Source organism: Varanus komodoensis, unplaced genomic scaffold, assembly GCF_004798865.1.
Source record: "Varanus komodoensis strain SLA01 unplaced genomic scaffold, ASM479886v1 scaffold2, whole genome shotgun sequence".
Lineage (NCBI taxonomy): Eukaryota > Metazoa > Chordata > Lepidosauria > Squamata > Varanidae > Varanus > Varanus komodoensis.
Window position 1 is genome coordinate 25,569,902 of NW_025335568.1, and position 16,786 is coordinate 25,586,687.

At 38.2% G+C, this 16,786-nt stretch overlaps 1 protein-coding gene across 1 annotated transcript in view; it reads right to left on the reverse strand.

Moving 5' to 3' along the window:
* Positions 1 to 1,220: 1,220 nt before the first annotated feature.
* LOC123022822 (bifunctional heparan sulfate N-deacetylase/N-sulfotransferase 4) overlaps positions 1,221 to 16,786 on the reverse strand; it is a 113,614-nt gene continuing 98,048 nt past the window's right edge. Inside the window, exons 7-13 of the mRNA XM_044428884.1 lie at positions 12,497 to 12,593; positions 10,230 to 10,353; positions 8,735 to 8,909; positions 6,629 to 6,799; positions 4,304 to 4,413; positions 2,686 to 2,788; positions 1,221 to 1,340 (exon numbers count right to left, since the gene is read on the reverse strand). Coding sequence (XP_044284819.1) covers positions 1,221 to 1,340; positions 2,686 to 2,788; positions 4,304 to 4,413; positions 6,629 to 6,799; positions 8,735 to 8,909; positions 10,230 to 10,353; positions 12,497 to 12,593 — 900 coding nt within the window. The remainder of the gene's footprint in view (positions 1,341 to 2,685; positions 2,789 to 4,303; positions 4,414 to 6,628; positions 6,800 to 8,734; positions 8,910 to 10,229; positions 10,354 to 12,496; positions 12,594 to 16,786) is intronic.

Genomic DNA, 16,786 nt, shown 5'->3' on the forward strand with positions numbered 1-16,786 from the left:
TACAAAAAGTGTTGCAAAATAATAAATAAATCTAAGTATCTCAAGGTTCCAACTGCTTGTGTGCAAGACTCCTTGTTGTTCTATGTTTTCCCCCTTGCATATAAAAATATCCCTTATCTGTACTGAACAGAGATCAGAAATGCTCTGAGGAATGAAAGAAGATGCTCTGTAGATTTACACAATCTGGCCACCATATGGATTTTTCTTTAAGAAGCTGCATGTGGGAACTGGATCACCATATAAGTGAGACATTTTTTCCTACCATCACCCAACAAGAATAGTTGGTGGTGAAAAAATAACTTTCTGTATGTCGTGATGTTACATATGTCCTAGTAGCCATAAGCCAGTAACACAAGGTAATAGCCACCATATGGAACAACAGAAGATGACTGTAGTTAATCAGTACTGACTTTGTAAGGGACACACTGCAGCAACAAACTTTTTATTCTCCCTGTAATTGTCAGGATATGGAACATAGTTCTGTATAACTACACTGGAATCCTGAACCCTGAAGAGATCTAGGTATCTATACCAAAAAAGTTGCTTAAAAGGCTTGGTGGAGTGCCTGGGCTATTAACTGTAGTCGTTTCTGACTAAAGTGTGTTCTGTATTATGAAGAAGGAACCATACGACAAGCAGCTCACAACAAACAAGTATATCTACAAAAGACAGACCCTTGGAGAGTGTAACCACCTTTATTTTACTGGAAAAAAACCCAGTTGTCTATAAGATCAGCCCCTCAAATAACAAAGGAGGGATGGATATGGAAACTGACTAAAATTGCAGTTGTCAAGGAAATTACAAACCTCACAATCCACTGAGAGATGCTTCCATCTTTTGCTTGTATCTTGACAGACTGTAATTTGTCTTATATGATGAAGACTATCGATCATACATACTGTTTCTGGGGCTTTCTGGTAAACAGAGTATGTACGAGCCTGGACTGGATAAAGAATAATGCCTCATAGCACTGAATTTTTTCCTGGAAGTTGGCCAAAAAGCTGATTCTAATAACCATCAGCATGTGCATATATAACAAACGTCCTTGTTTTTTGTGGTGTGTCCTTTATATATGTGCATGTGTATGAGGGCGTGCACGTGTGCGTGTTCAGATACTCTAGAGAAATAATTTCTCATGAGATCTTCCTTTGATGAAAGTGAACCAGGAAAACAAATGCAATCGAGCAAAGAACACAAGAATAGCAGGTTGTGGCTGTGTGTTATCTCACTTTCTGGAGCTCTTGTCTAAGCCAGGATGGCAAAGGTTGTCCCAGTCTGTGCAGCAATTTGGACAGTTCCACATTGTGATCTCTGTAATAGTTTGAAAGGAAGGCCCTAGACTGAAGAGGAAGAAAACAGACTGTCAAATACTTAGCTAGACTATGATAAATGATTGGACTGGGAAATTCCATGACAAGTATCCAAGTTATGCAGAATATTTTAAGCAAAGTTTCCAACTTATACAAACTATTTTAAGAAAAGGACGGCCATGAAGTTCATTTGTTAAACCCTTCATGAATGAAACCATCATAATCTAAGTACAAGTTTGTTGTGCCTAACAGATTGATTAGAATCAGGGACCACGTCTGACATAAAACCATGTGTTCACCTTTACTTCTGTAACAAGAAATGGGCTACTCTTGTGGACCCCAATATTATCCAGTGCCACCCAAGGATGTTTGCCTAGTGTGAGAAACTTCTCTTACCACTTGAGAGTGGTAAGCATTGCAGCAGCTTAGGACAGAAGTGCAAATGAAACAGGGGAAGCTGCTAGGCAAACTCTAGTGCTAGTCCAAGTAAATAAGTTTACCGCTTTAGCCAACACCTAGACCCTTATACTGCCTCTCAGAAAGGAGACCTGACCCAGGATCATGACTGTATAATGACTCAGATATGAACCATGGCTTCCAGGCAGTGTATACATCTGATGACAGATGAAGTATGAATGGAAATCTCTGGCATCAGACCTGCCTGTTAAAGGTTCAACTCAGGTTCCAGGTGGGGCCAGAATCAAAGGTCGGCCATGTCAGGCCTCTGCCAAGGCACCAGGCCCTCTACCAGCTGGAATGTTCTGGCTTCTGCTTCTCAGTTTCATCTACCTTCTCTGAGCAAGTGATCAATGGCGGGATCAGGAAGAAGGAGCAACAGCTTCTTCTTGACTTGCTCTCTCCCTTTAGAAGGCTGCATGTTAGGCCTGAAGGAAGAGAACAAGTGAAAGGGAAGCAGAAAGAGCAGGAAGGGGAAAGAGAGAGAGTTTCCCCCCAGAAAAGAGGAACATTGAGGACATCCTGCCAAAGGGCCTCTTCAAACCTGGAACAAGTGCTGCTCCCATCAATAGTGATGCAGAAGGTGAGGGGTGAGGAAGCTCAGGTCTGGCCTTTCTTAGTCATGCTCTTTTTCCCCTCACCACTGATCCTTTGTTTGTGCTCATGCTTTTGTGCTGTTCCTCTTCCCCCATTAGGCTGAATCTCACTGGCAGGAAGAACTGGCATTTAGGGATGGCATTTGGGGCATCTGAAGCCACACTATTGCTCTTGGCCCTGTCTACCACTGTAATGCGGCCCCTGAGAGCATCTCTAGAATACACTTCAATTTGCAGGTTCAGATTGTCTCACCAGTTTTCTTTTGCTGCATTGAAACAGCATAGTTGTAACTGCAAGGTCAGAAACATAAAGAAAATGATACCTCTTGATCCATTGGTGGATATTTTCGGCCTTTGCTTTTTCCCAGGCATTTTGTCTTCCCTCCTTCCAGCAACTGGCACCAAAACCCTTTCTGTGGGTCAAACCTACAAATGTTTGCCTGAATTAATGTAAGTCCTATATGAGAAGAGAACCAAAGCTTCACAAATACCTATAGCAGCCACTTTAACCCATCCACTCTAAAAGCAATCTCTGCAGAGGTGTTTACTGCCCATCTTAAAAGTAAAGGATGAGACTGTAATCGTTTTCAAACACATGCTAAGATAAACTGAAGGAGCTGGAGGGGAATTTTTGCCCTCTGGAACCTCCCCTGCATCCATGGGCCATGCTCTTTGGAGCACAGTACACTCTGCAGCTCACTGACAAGAAACCCCCGGGGGTTTGGAATTGAAATTCAGAGCAACTGCTAGAGCTCTGCATATAAGCCAAATTTCACTTGCTATCCATCTATTCACTTCTCTGTAGCAGTAGAATAATGATTTTTGCTTTCGCCATCACTGCCAATTTAGACAATGCAGCAGGGCGCTGCACTGGAGGCTGGGACCAAATATGGCCCATGGACCATGTGTTCCCCGCCCCTGTACCAAGGAATGGACTAAAGAAAGTGGAAGGTTTTGGATACAGCTTTTTGGGACTTGCAATGTACTTAAAGGATTGAAAAAGTTTGCATTACATCTGGCAGATGTCTTGGAATGCTGACATATATCTGTTAGGACTATAATGGCAATTAGGTTCCAATTTTATTTTATTGTATTGGCCCTGGGCTTTTTCCAAAAATAGCAATGCACCTGCATGCAGACACACATTAGCACATTTCAAACATAGAAGGATTTCTTTTCTAGCTCAGTCTATTACTGTACTAATCCTCAGCACCCAAATTGTCCTTAGCACTGGCATTAATTAAAATTAAATAAATCATTGATTAAATGGATATATTGAGAGGAGATTCATTTTTAGCTTGGATTTCCCAATCTTATTTTTGCATAGCAAAGTACTTTTGCTGACTTTCAGTAATTTCCCAGGAGGAGAAGCAATATTGCTTGCTGTGCACAAGGAAAGAAATAAAGCTGTAGAACTATGCTCTGAACAATATATCTGCTTTCAATGAAATGTATTTAACTTGAGCAGGGGAACTGCTAATTTGGACGCTTTTTTTTTTAAAGAAAAGAAATTCAGTTGCTTAAGTTAGTGGATTTTGTAACTACTATTATAACAATGTGGACATGGCTTGGCCTAAGTTAAGCATATTCATTGTTGTTGGTCTTGCTGTGTAAATGATTAACCCTTCCATTGAAACTCTTGAAACTTTAATATGCTTACCAATGGCTAGATTGTGCCATAGTTTGGTCAAAAGCACAAAAGTTGGTAAGTGAACCATGATGTAGAAAGAAAGGACCTCCTGCCTACAGGAGCAAAATCAAGCCAAGCCAAGCCAAGCCAAGCCAAGCCTCATTGTTCAGTATATCTCTTTGTATCTTGCACTGATTAAAATGAAGATATTTAGTGGATGGAGATATTCTTTGATTTCCGATGTATAGATTCACCCAGATTACCACATATAAAAGATAATAACAAGGGAAAATGATATAAAAGGGACTCACGTTAGGGCTTCTGAATAATTATAATGAGGAGTAACTCCTAAAAATTTCTGAACTTCATCCATTATAGTAGCTGGGTCACTTCTTAGCTGCTGCCCATCTATAATTAGCAACTGTACAGAAAGACATACTGTTTATTTAAATATTTTAAATGCTCACAGGAAGGTATGATGTAGCATGGGTTGATTTATACGGTTTCTAGTGAAAGATGGGATTGTCACAAATTCTCACAACATGACAAATGCATCTGTTAGAATACTTTAGGTTCAATTCATAAATTCTTATGTGCAGTCAGACTGAAGCAAACAAGAGTGTCTATTCCAAAATATTTTGTTTAAATTTGCATTGATATAAAATAACAGTCAGATACTATTTCACTTTCTATTCTTGTTTCTTTGGGTTGTGAGCAGTAAAACAACCCAATCTCACAAAGGAAGAAATTACAAGAATAACCACCATGGTTTGCAAGCAGTATAGGCACTGTCTTGCAAAACCACTTGCAAATGCAAGGCTCGTAGGCTGTGCAGATGGCCCAGGGTCTGGTCCTACAGTGGATACATGGTGTGAAAGAGTGGAACAGTGCTCACCAGATCACTGCTGGTGGTAGTGCATCGGCTTCTTCACTCAGTGTCTACATCAGGGGTACAGAAATCTGGTTTTGCTGGGATCCCAAAGAGCTACTAGATGGTTCCCAGAAGACCATAACTCTTTTCTCTGATCTCTAATCATTTGGTGGTTTCCCAGCTTTTGTGTAGTTTTTCTCCATTCTAAAAGGTTTAAATGCTTCTCCTAAAGCTCAGTTTCTGGCAGTAAGAGTTTTAACCTAACTTGTGTTGGTATTTCTTGTATTTTGCCCCTGCACCCTTTGCCTTTGGTCTCACCCATCACGGCACTGTAGCCCATGAGAACTTCTCCAAACTGGAATTTGGGTCTTGGTCTGAGAGGTAAACCAGTCTTGATCTACACATTCAGTGGTAGATCTGAATGAGGCATCTACATGCATTAAGCTTTCGAGGAAATTAGACTACCTGCCTTGAGATATCTCAGTGGATCTATATCAGTACTTTTCCAGGCATGGGGGAGGCTGCTCCAGATTGTTCACCCTCATGTTGGACAGATATGGCTGGAGTCAATTGCAACTACTCAGCTCTACTCTGGCATCCTCTGATTAGAGATAATGCATAAATGGTTATATAGATGCTGCTGTGGCTGTAAGAAATGGCACACAGTTCTTACAGGTTCCATTTTGTGCATGCTTGTTTTGAATTCTTGAAATGCAGAGTACACAATGACTGTACTCTAGTGCTTTTTCTTCAGTGCTCATGCTTTCCAGTCTTAAAAAAATGAATCCCACCAACTGGGCAAACATAAGAAGAGGAAAGAGAGCAGCACCGTTAGATCTAGATTCATTCAAGATCTACATGCAACCATCACACAGCAATTTGTTTAGGTGGTTTCCCAACAGTAGTGACAATGGCTAGGGTAACCTTAAGTTGGTAGTTAGATCATATACAGCACACCTTTACTCAGAGGCTAGCCTCATTACATTCTATAGGGCTTACTTCCAGGTAAGTGCATGTAAGATTGTGACTCTAACTATGCAATCCCATACATTTCTACTAAAAAATAAGCCTAAGCGAGTTAAATATGTAGATATAGAACTGGAGCTTAAATATTTGCTTCTAACTGGATGTGATAACTGGGATTTAGAGAAATGAATAGGTATGCCTGAAGGAACAATTATTCATATATAAAACTTAAATTTAAAAAAAGGACAAAGTTGTACTTTGTGTACTGGGGAATATCACACAATTATCCAGGACTGGACTCATTTGGCATGTGGTGTGGCTCTCTGGCCTTCAGCCCTGCTAATGCATGCAAGCCTTCCTGTCCTTTTCAAGACAGATAAAGTAGGAAGGTGAAGTGCCACAAACTGCAACCTGCCCAGTTACAAGATGCAAAGGAAAGGTGATGTCCTCTTAGAACTAGATTTGCTAGAATCCCATGCACTGGCTGAATGTAGCCTAGCTACTGTGGATCATTGTCTTCTCACAGCAGGGTGGCAATGCACAGAACTACATATGTTCTCACTGGGATAGGGTTTCAATTTTCTAAAGTCTGAGCACCAGCATCTATTCGTATTCATATTCCTATATGCATTCCTATTCCTATTGAGGACTGGAAAAATGTATGCTTGAGGCTCATCACTCCCTTATTAAACAAGTTGCAATATTACAATCCATTGTTAAGTATGTTGCAATATTAAACATGATCCTGAAGTACAATGATAATCTATCACAGAAGAACATTTGGCCAGATGGAAATTACCTGGGAAGCAGAAAAGTATGTCAGCCATCTTTCTATATGGATAGCATACCAGCCAGGAATCAAACATCTTTTCTGTAGAGTCTTCAACTCAGAGGATGCTCCTTCATCTGAAGTAATCACTTCATAGAAATTGAACTTCAGAGCAGCAGAATCCTCATGAGAACGTTGATGCTGGTGGAAGAAAAGAGAATTTAATTGGTCACAAGTCAGGTAGGGGTTTCCAGGTGCAGTTGACCATGTTTCCTCTGGTTGGTCAACTGCACCTGACACAAAGAGATAATAGAGTTTTGCAGAACCCTAAAAATTAGCATGTTTCTTATGGCATGAGCTCTTGTGCACCACAGCCAATTGGATGCATGGAATGTCAAATATGCCAAAGGCATGTGCAGTGGTGTAGAGAGAAGAAAGAGAAGGAGAGAAAGAATGCTAAAAATGAAGGCAAAGCATTTCCTTTAGACTTCACTGCTAACAGTGTTTATTCTGCCTGTGCTGTCATGTGTGTGTATCTCCATAGTTAGAATGAAATTCAGTGTATCTGAAAGCTCATTCCATAATTAATTTGTTATACTATAAGTTGCCACAAAACTCTGTTTTGGTTGCAATAGACTAACATGACTATCCCTCTGGAAACTGGAATACTGAAAGACAGAAATCTAGTTACTGTCACTCCTGTCTTTTTTCTTTCACTGTCGACTATGGTAATGAGTTCTGCATGGGGGTATCCTTGAAGGTGGTTTGGAAATTATGGGATTCAGAATGCTGCTGCTCATCTTTCGACAGGTGTGGGTTGGAGTGGACGCATGTCTTTTTTAAAACATCCACACTGCTTATTATTTCATTTCCAGGCATTTCATGTGAAGAAACAGGATCTTTTCTGGACAGGGATGTGCTTCCTGGTTCTTTCTTGCATTATTTTCTGGAAGCAGGAGAAGACTTGATTGTTCTGTCACACATTTGGGAATTTGTAGGAGTTTATAGACTTCTAAAGCATCATTACATACTACTTTATTTTATTCTTTTATGTTTAATATTTTGCAAACAAACTTGTGAATTGCTATATAGAAATTGAATGCATAAATATGTTTCTATGTTTCTAATATATTATCATTGAATGCATAAATAATTGTTATTTGTTTCATCTCTCTCTTGGCCATTGAATATAGGAAGAGTGCCCAGTTTCTATGCTTTACTCTCCCTACTGGATTGAGGTGACTTATTCTCTTGCAGTGCTGCCACAGAAATCTTTACAGTTAGTCTTGTGGACACCAAGCAGGTAAGACCTGCAGCATCCTCTAGTGTAGTGGGAAGACATAATCATTCTGTCAGTTTGAGATGCCATCATGCTTGGGATCAGGAAGTCCATTTCCATTGCCTGTAGCTCACTGGGGCACTAAGCCGTTGCTACCATTGTGACTACAACAAAAAGACATACCTGCCAGCATAGTGTCTAACAACAATGTACAGAAGTGCTGGTGGGTGGAGTCATACTTTATTGTAATGTCACAGGAGTCAATTGCTCAATGCTTCCATGCCAGTTTAATATATCAAAGGAGGAATCGTGACACTAATGTATGCACTAACCAGCGAAACTGAGACTCATCAGTGTTCACCAGATTCTGCCTCACAGCTTGGTTTATTGAGAGCTTTGCTTTCTTTTCTTTTCTCACTAAAATTTGTGTGTATGTTTTTCTGAATATGTATTTTTCCAAATGTATACATCAATTGTGTGCTTTTTTTCTTCCACTGATTATAATGTGTTCATGTGCACTTTTCAAAAGTATGTATTTTATGTACATTTTTGCAAAATGTACACATGTGTTTTGTGATTACATTGCAAGCTTGGAAATGTACAAACTTTGATTAAATATTTTATTGAAGTCTGTATTTGGTTAGCAGGTGTGAATTGGCTAAATTCTGATAAATAAATGAATAGAAATGAATTTCTTGTGCATTTCTACATTTGCCTAACCACTGTGGTCCTTCCCTCTAGAGATGAGGTGACATGAATTAAGCAACAAAGAAACAATTTCCATACTACCAAAGAAATGGATTTGAATTGGGTTTATCGCTGCCATTAAGCATAATTTCCCAGCGTAAGCATCATACCTGGTACCATGAGTATGCTCGGTCTGATGGATCAATGAGAATTGTGATGATTTTTGCCTTGGGAATCAAAGACACAGCACGCTTGGGAGCATCTTCTGAGTGAAAGTAGTTGGCACTTTTCTCAAACAAGATATCAATGGTTATGTTGTAAGGGGCAGGGAAAAAACTCATGTACCTGCAAGTAAAAACATAGGTTCAAATTAAAAAGATGCTTAGATCATATTAACACCTAGAGATCTGGCAAGCAAGGAAAGAGCCTTCTTGGTGGAGCCCCCCTGAGCTGTGTTTTGGGGTCATGGTCATCATTTCAGCACCTTGTAGTCATTCCTCTACACCCTGGCATTTGGCTCAATATGTTTACTTACTTCTGAATAAACATATATAGGATTGTACTGTGCTTTCTAATCTGGAATTCTCTCTTCAGTGGGAGGGAACTCTATTCTTTAGGGGTTAAATGAATTCAGGTTATTTAGCCAAATGATGAGAATGCCATCTCCTCACTTCATCTCTTTCCTGATTCTCTTAGATTCTATTTTAAAGAGGTATCAATTATACTGTTTATACTGGCTTTCATAGGACGTTTATTTTTTATGGACCTTTGAATTACTACATTGACTGTCTCAAGTACCATGGTAGAAAGGTGGTGGGGTAGAAGTATAAATAAATAAATAGGAGTCTCATGACTTGTATAAAAACTGGTTTATACAACATTATTTGAGCAGCTGTGATTTTCCAGAAATCTGAAATCTCTAATAGGTTTACTGATTCTTGCATACCATTCATGGTTACATAGACTTGTGTCCACACATGCAGTTACCTGAGAATAAATCATTTAATTCAATTGGATTTACTCCAGAGTAGTCATGCATAGAATTGCACTGCTAGGGCTCAAACTTACGTATGTTCAGATACTTATGTATCTTATGCATGTTTTCTTTCTCTCCAATTTCTCTGCATGTTCTTCCACTTTACATAGTTTTGAACTCCAGTTATCTTCTCCTGTTATATGAGACCCCTCTTGAGATGGGGCAACCAGAACTGGGTGGTTTCTTCAAAATGTGTGTGATTTATCGGCTTCTCTAATAGCATCATGGTACTTTTGTGTTATGCTCATTCACACTCTTGATCATACCCAACAGTGAACTTGCTTTCTTAATTGCTGCTGCTAACAATTTACAACAAATCCACAACAGCCAATTAAAAACAAATTGAAAGAGAGAGAGGAGCAACAAAATATGAAAGCTCAACTCTTTCCTCAACTGCATTTGTTTCCTGCAAACATCAATATTGGTACTGTAACATGAAAAGAGAAATAAAGCAGCAGCACTTTAGCAAACAACTCATCAGTATGAACTATTTTTAATTCATTCTCATAGCACCAAGCACAACAAATTCATCTGGAAATTATGTAGATGTCACAAATATTTCTATAATTGCTCCTCTGTGGTTTAGCATATGCTAACAATGGACATTTGTTTTTTGTTATTCCTCTTACCAGTCAATTCCCTTGTGATAGTTGTTTCCATTAAAGAACTGAACTTCTTCAAAGGTTTTTGGACTAGGGAGATTACTAATGATGGAAGGATGCATAAGGAGAAATAAATAAAGTGCTGTTGTTCCTAGAGGGAAAAGAACACCAGAAGGCAGGATTATATGATAGTGTAGGAAAGGGCAAGGGATGTAAAGCATTTAAACAATGGTTTTGCATGAAATATATTCCCAGATGAAGACGATCTCAGTCACTGAAAATACGTTAACTTTATGTAATTTTATATCAATCCAGGCAGAAACCTGCTTAAATTACTTTTTAATATAGATTTTCTTCCCAGTGAGAGAATGAGACCCTTATTGAAAGCAGTGGCAAATGTGTATTCATGTGTAAAAGCAAGAATTTGGCTTACATCTGAAAATTTTTCCAGTGCATCTTCACACGTTCAATTTATCTTTCATCTTTTCAGAACAGTACACAGTGGGTATTAGTACATCACCACAGAACAATGGTGTGAAGTTGGCTAGGATGGACACAAATTCCCATCCACGTAACTCAGTAAATTTCATGACTATAGATAGACTTGACTCCGAGGCTAAAATCATCAAAACAAATATGTCCCCATTCCAATAAATGTGGTTAGAACTGAAATGTAAGGCCAAAATCCAACACCATGGGGTAAACAACATTGCATGCAATGGGACCTACTTCTAAGTAAACACAGGCAGAATTGCACTTGAATTGACTACTAACCAAATATAAAGTCATGTTCAAAAGGAAAGGATGCAAACTAATTCAAATTATAAGAAAGGAGAGTTCAACTAGACATTAGGAAGAGTTATTCAATGGCAAAACATGTTCCATTGTGGAACAGGCTGTCTTAGAAGGTGGTGGACTCACCTTCATGAGAGGGTTTTAAGAAGATTCTTGGTGGCCACCTACCAAAGAAGATTCAGTAGTGAATATCCTGTATTGAGAAGGGTTTGGAGTAGATAACCTTTGAGGTCCCTTCCAGATCTACAAGTTTATGATGACTCTAGAAGTGCAACTAATATAAGGTTGGCAGTTTGGCCACTGAAAGGGTAACAGTTTCATATTTCAAATACACTTGCAGTTGCAAGACTTTTATATTAGACTTTATATAATTACGTTTCAATGAATTAAAGTTTTATTTTTTCTTTGACTCTTGTAGAACTGGCAAACAAGCTATTCTGATTAGGAAGCCAGTGGGGTTTCTTTAATGATGCACTATAATGTTACATGGGAAGAAAAGTGCAACAGCTTAGAGCTGATCTCTGGACTAAGATGAGTTGCTCATCACCAGCTTACTTGGCAAGGAAGGTAGACTATTAACTTCCAGGGATTCTATTCTGAAATCTATAGATGTGACCACTGTAGATCTATGGCACTGCAGGAATATTTAGAGTACTGCAGAGGTATCACAGTTGTGTTAGGGCCTTCCTATGCTTTATGCTGCAACAAAGCTGAGTTTGTTGCAATATGCATGTCTAAATTTGACAAGGATCTGCAGTCAATCCTCATTTTCTGATAAGTAATCCAGTATGACATATGTACAGTCACGCTTTGAAATATGCATTTTTATCATATTTTCAGGTGCAACTGTAAAAGATTACAGACTTTTACTGTAGGATTACAGACATTTATTAATGCAGTCCTGGCTTACAATAGTAGCACAGTGTCTTCTTCCCTTCCTTGGCTTCTGTGTCATTGGAAAAGGAACTAGGCAGGTTATTTTGGCTTTGCTTTTAAAATATTATTTTTACTCAGTAGACTACTTGGATTATGGAGTTTCTCCTTTTGTGTACTGCCATGGATGTTTCATAGTTCCCAATTTACCACCAATGTCTCCTCTGTAGGGGTGACTTTTATAGTGGAGAAAGGTTCTGGATCCTCAGTATAGAGGGACAAAAAACTGCAATACTAGAAAAAGCCATAAGCATTTAAGTTAAAATTGGCAAGAAGAGAAAAAACAATTTTTTCAGGTTTGCTGAATATATAGTACTTTCTAAATGGAAAGGGTCTACTCAAAATAATTGAAGGCTAGTTCATGCACTTCCTTAATTTTTGCATTTCATCTACTAATTGATATCTTGCCATATCTTGTTTCAGGGTCCAAAGGAAGGGATAATCTTTGACTGTGGGTGCATCTTGTGGCTTTTAAGAAGCTGAATAAGATTTCCACATCACTACTTTCTGAAAAACACTTTGTTGGCAATTTTTTCTTTTTATGTTATGGTGCACTAGTTAATCACCTGTTTTCTGTGGTCCAATCACAAGAAATTTTGGGAGATGGTCACACGTTTTATCTCTAGACCAGATATCCCGATGGCGTCTGTCATCACATGGATTCTGATGGAGAAAAAGAAACAAATTACTTACAGAAAATACTCAAATCTTCATCATTCTTCCTATCTGAGAAGTCCTATGTAGCAAAAATGTTTGTTTATTCCTTTGATCTAATCCACTCTACCACTTTATTTGAGACCTAACTGGAAGCAGAGCTGGTCTTAGTACATATCACAAAATGAAGCATCCCAATCATTGTTAAAGAGAAGGTTGAAGTCAATTTAACATATTTTAACAAAATGGTTAATTGTCTTGGTTCTATTTATTTTATATGATTAATTTATGTATTGGTGTTGGAATTTTATTTTGCTATGATAAATTTTGATTTCATTGGTAGGTGTATTTTTACTTTGTACATAATTTCATTTTATATCTTAAATTGTATGTTATACAAATAATTGTGTCTAGTTAAATGATGGATAAACAAATTGAACAAATTGAACACAGTGCTAAATAGCTGTATTTATCTTTTCAGCAAGATCACTGAAAAACAAAACAAAACTCCTGCAGATACCTGCTTATTAAGTGGAAAATATGCAAGATATCAGATAATTTTTTACAGTGGTAGTCAGTAGGCTTACTCTGAAGTAAGTCTAATGTTTACATTGAGCTTACACCTAAGCAAGTATGCATAAGATTGCAGTATCAGAATACCAAAGTCCAGTAAACCCACTGTTCTTCCTCATAAGCCTTAAGTGGGTAGGAATGCTCTGAAATGGAACCTTGGATTCCACTTCCCAGAAAAGCAATCCACCACCTTTTCAGCCCCAAGAGCATGGCCTCAAGGACTGCATGCATGTATGCATGGATGCATCTATAGATGTATGCGCTCTCTCTCTCTCTCTCTCTCTCACACACACACACACACACACACAGGTTGTGCACCCCTGCCCTAGAAGAACAAACCTGCCTCTGTGAGGTCACCTCATGGTTGTGAGATTGCCTGCAGCTTGTTGGGAAAAGTTCCTAGTTGCACTAAAATGGTGCTATCAATTAGTTCGATTATGGAAAAAAATAGATTGCTAACTTTGATTTTTAAAAAGTATTATAGACTTAGTTCTGTGTAACAAATATTATTTGTATGTAACAACCAAATAAACAGACTTCACATTATTGCAAAACTCTTTCAAAAGAGTGTAACATTTGTACATTATCTTTGTTTTTACTAGATTATCTCTTTCTAAGTTCTTTGACAAAAATGCTGATTTTTCAGGCATTCATGAGTAAAAGTATTTGCTGTTTTTATTAATCAGTATTTCAAAACAAAGATGCAGAATGAAATTTCACACATGGTTAAAAAAATGGCAAATTAAATGTTCGTTTTGATGTGTGCAATTAGTGAATGAAAAATGCCAGCATGTAGCTTGCCTAAGAAATCTCCACTGAACAACTCAATATAAACTAAAGTATTTGTATTAATTTCTGAAATGCAACAGTTCAAATGGTATCTATTTTTATTTGCTTAGCTCCAGTGAATTCACTGACCTTCTCAGAACAATGCCACATGAAAAGAGTTGCACAGAACTGTCAAACATTCTGCCTTCCCTCCAATCTGGCAGACTTTGTTCTGTGCCTGAAACATAGTACAATCCTTCTGGTACAAGACAGAGAATACCCTCTATGCCAAGGCATTTAATAGCTTGAAATAGCACTTGGAGAGGTGGGTGGATACTGTCAGATAGTTGTATGATGTTGAACTGGATGAACTTGGCCTTAGCTCGTATGATGTCAGAATCTGAGTTTTAATCTTTAAAAAAATGTTATGATTTTATGGTTATTTCTATTTATACTGTACTTTATTGTTGTATCACCCAGAGAGAACAACATGATGACCAAGTTGCAATTTTCCTTCTGCACATAAAGGTCAGCATTGTGGAGTTACTGGTCAGTATGCATAGAAGGGGAAATGAGCATAGATGAAGCTCATAACTGAGCATATCAACTCAAACTCAACTTCCAGTAAGACCTCCAGCAATAGGATAAGGGTGCCACTCAGGGAAGAACCATTGTGTGTTGTGTTTTTCCATACCTTTTTGAAAAATTAAGTGGAATAATGAAATTTGGCAATAACTGAACTGCAGAAGTGTGGAAACAAAAGGTAAGCTATATTATCTGAAATATTCAGAATTTTTGAGTAGTGATGTGAACATCTTGAATTAATCAGTGCACATAATTAGTGCACAATTAGGCTTTTTTTCTGCAACAAGAAGCAAAAATGACAAAACAGGTGCTGCCATACCTTGCACACATCATGGGAAGGCAGAATTCCTGGGGAAGACAATCATGCCAGAGAAAAGGCAGAAGAAGAAAAGGAAGACCAAAGATGGCATAGATTGAATTCATAAAGGAAGCCACAGCCTTGAATTCAGAAGAGTTAGGCAGGACTGTCATGGATAGGACATGTTGGAGGGCTTTCATTCATAAGTCAGAGACAAATTGATGGCATATAGCCGCAACAACAAGAAGTGCAACTTAAAAGTGAGAGATGGAGTATTGCAATTCCTCTGCAAATATCCATGGAGGATATATCCACAACTCACTGGCAGAGGACAAGCTTGACAGACTGAAGCACAGTCCCTGGCAAGGTCCCTGTTTAAAACTGGAGAGCTGCTGTTGATCATTTTATTAACAATCCTGAGCTAGATGGACCATGATAAGGCAGCCTCCTAATTGCATGATCCCAGTTCTACTTCAACTGTGCTCCAGTGTAAGTTGGGTGGCTTTTCCTATCTGGATTTCAGTCTGGACTTTGAAGGAGCTATCCATGGTACTGAGCTCTGCCTCCCACAGGTTCCACATCATGGATAACTTCTTAAATCTCAGACATCAAAGTGCAGTGGATACACTGCCCCAATGATTTTGGAGCTGCCAGACTGCACTGAGTGTAGACTGATGAGAATTTTGACCTATCAGCACTTCGTGGGAATTGCTTTTATATGAGTTTGACCCATGAGACTTTGCAATGTTTCGTGGTCCACAACAATGTGTGCGAGACTGATTTTATTGATGGGAAAACTTGTGAATTGTTAGGCCCATATGTTTACACTGTATGTGGGATAAATCTATGGGAAAGTGTCTCCTACAGCACTGTTTAATGTATAATAGGCACATTACTAAGTGAGGATATTTGGTTCTAGGACACAAGACTACTGTAAAGATAGGGACTCTAAGGCAGTTTTTGCACCAGAAATTTGCATGCACACATTGCCAGTAGGGATGTTCAGCTGAGTTTACCAATCTAAATTTGACCCATGCATTCTTCAGCAGACAAACGTTTTCCAAGATTTTATGGATTTGTAGTCCATTCTTTCTTTTTTAACTTTTGGGGCAATTTTCACAAATTTGCACTTGTGTTGATGGAAACTTGCACATTTGTACATTTGGAAAAAAAAGATCTTGTACATCCCTAAAAATAATCCTGTTCCATCCACAAGCAGATGAGAGAACAAAAGATGCTCAGCAATCTGTGAAACACAGATGGGCAGATCTAATAAAACCCCTACATTCCCAGTAGCCAGTTCAAACATTTGATCACTAGAAATCATCAGTTTGCCAGATTTTATTTCTTTCTGTACTTATTTTCCTTTAAAGAATAAATTATGTAACTATGATTTGAAGTTACATTTAACCACTTCAGAGTCATGTGGCACACAAGTTTCCAACATAAATTGTTTGGCACCATTTCACATTTGCACAATGACACAAAAAAGGAAACATATCACAGCTTGAGGTTATTTAACATTTTTTCTTTCTACCATGTGCTAATAAGAAAGAAAATGTGAGCAGAAAATGAACAGAAGTTCTTCAAAAGAATTATCATGCTGGAATTGCTTTTGTAGGGAATTCTGGCATGCTAAATATGGTGAGTTAGGCATTTAGATAGCATTGATCATACACCTTTATTACAGTTTATAGACATCATGGCTTAAAAGCAAGTGGGTAATCCTTTACATAGCAATATAAATATCAGTGAAACTTCCCTTTGAAGGATATAAGGAACTTCCTCCTATCAAATTGGACTATTGCATTATCTTTCCTAATGCTATCTGTTAGGAATGCAGATTTGAAAAATGTTCATTTCGTTTCATTTTTCATTTTTTTTTCTGGCAGTTCCATTCAGTTAATTTCCATTAGTTATTTTCTCATGCATTTCATTTCTTTTTCCTTAGGGTTTCTTTCATGGTTTCTTTCTTGTT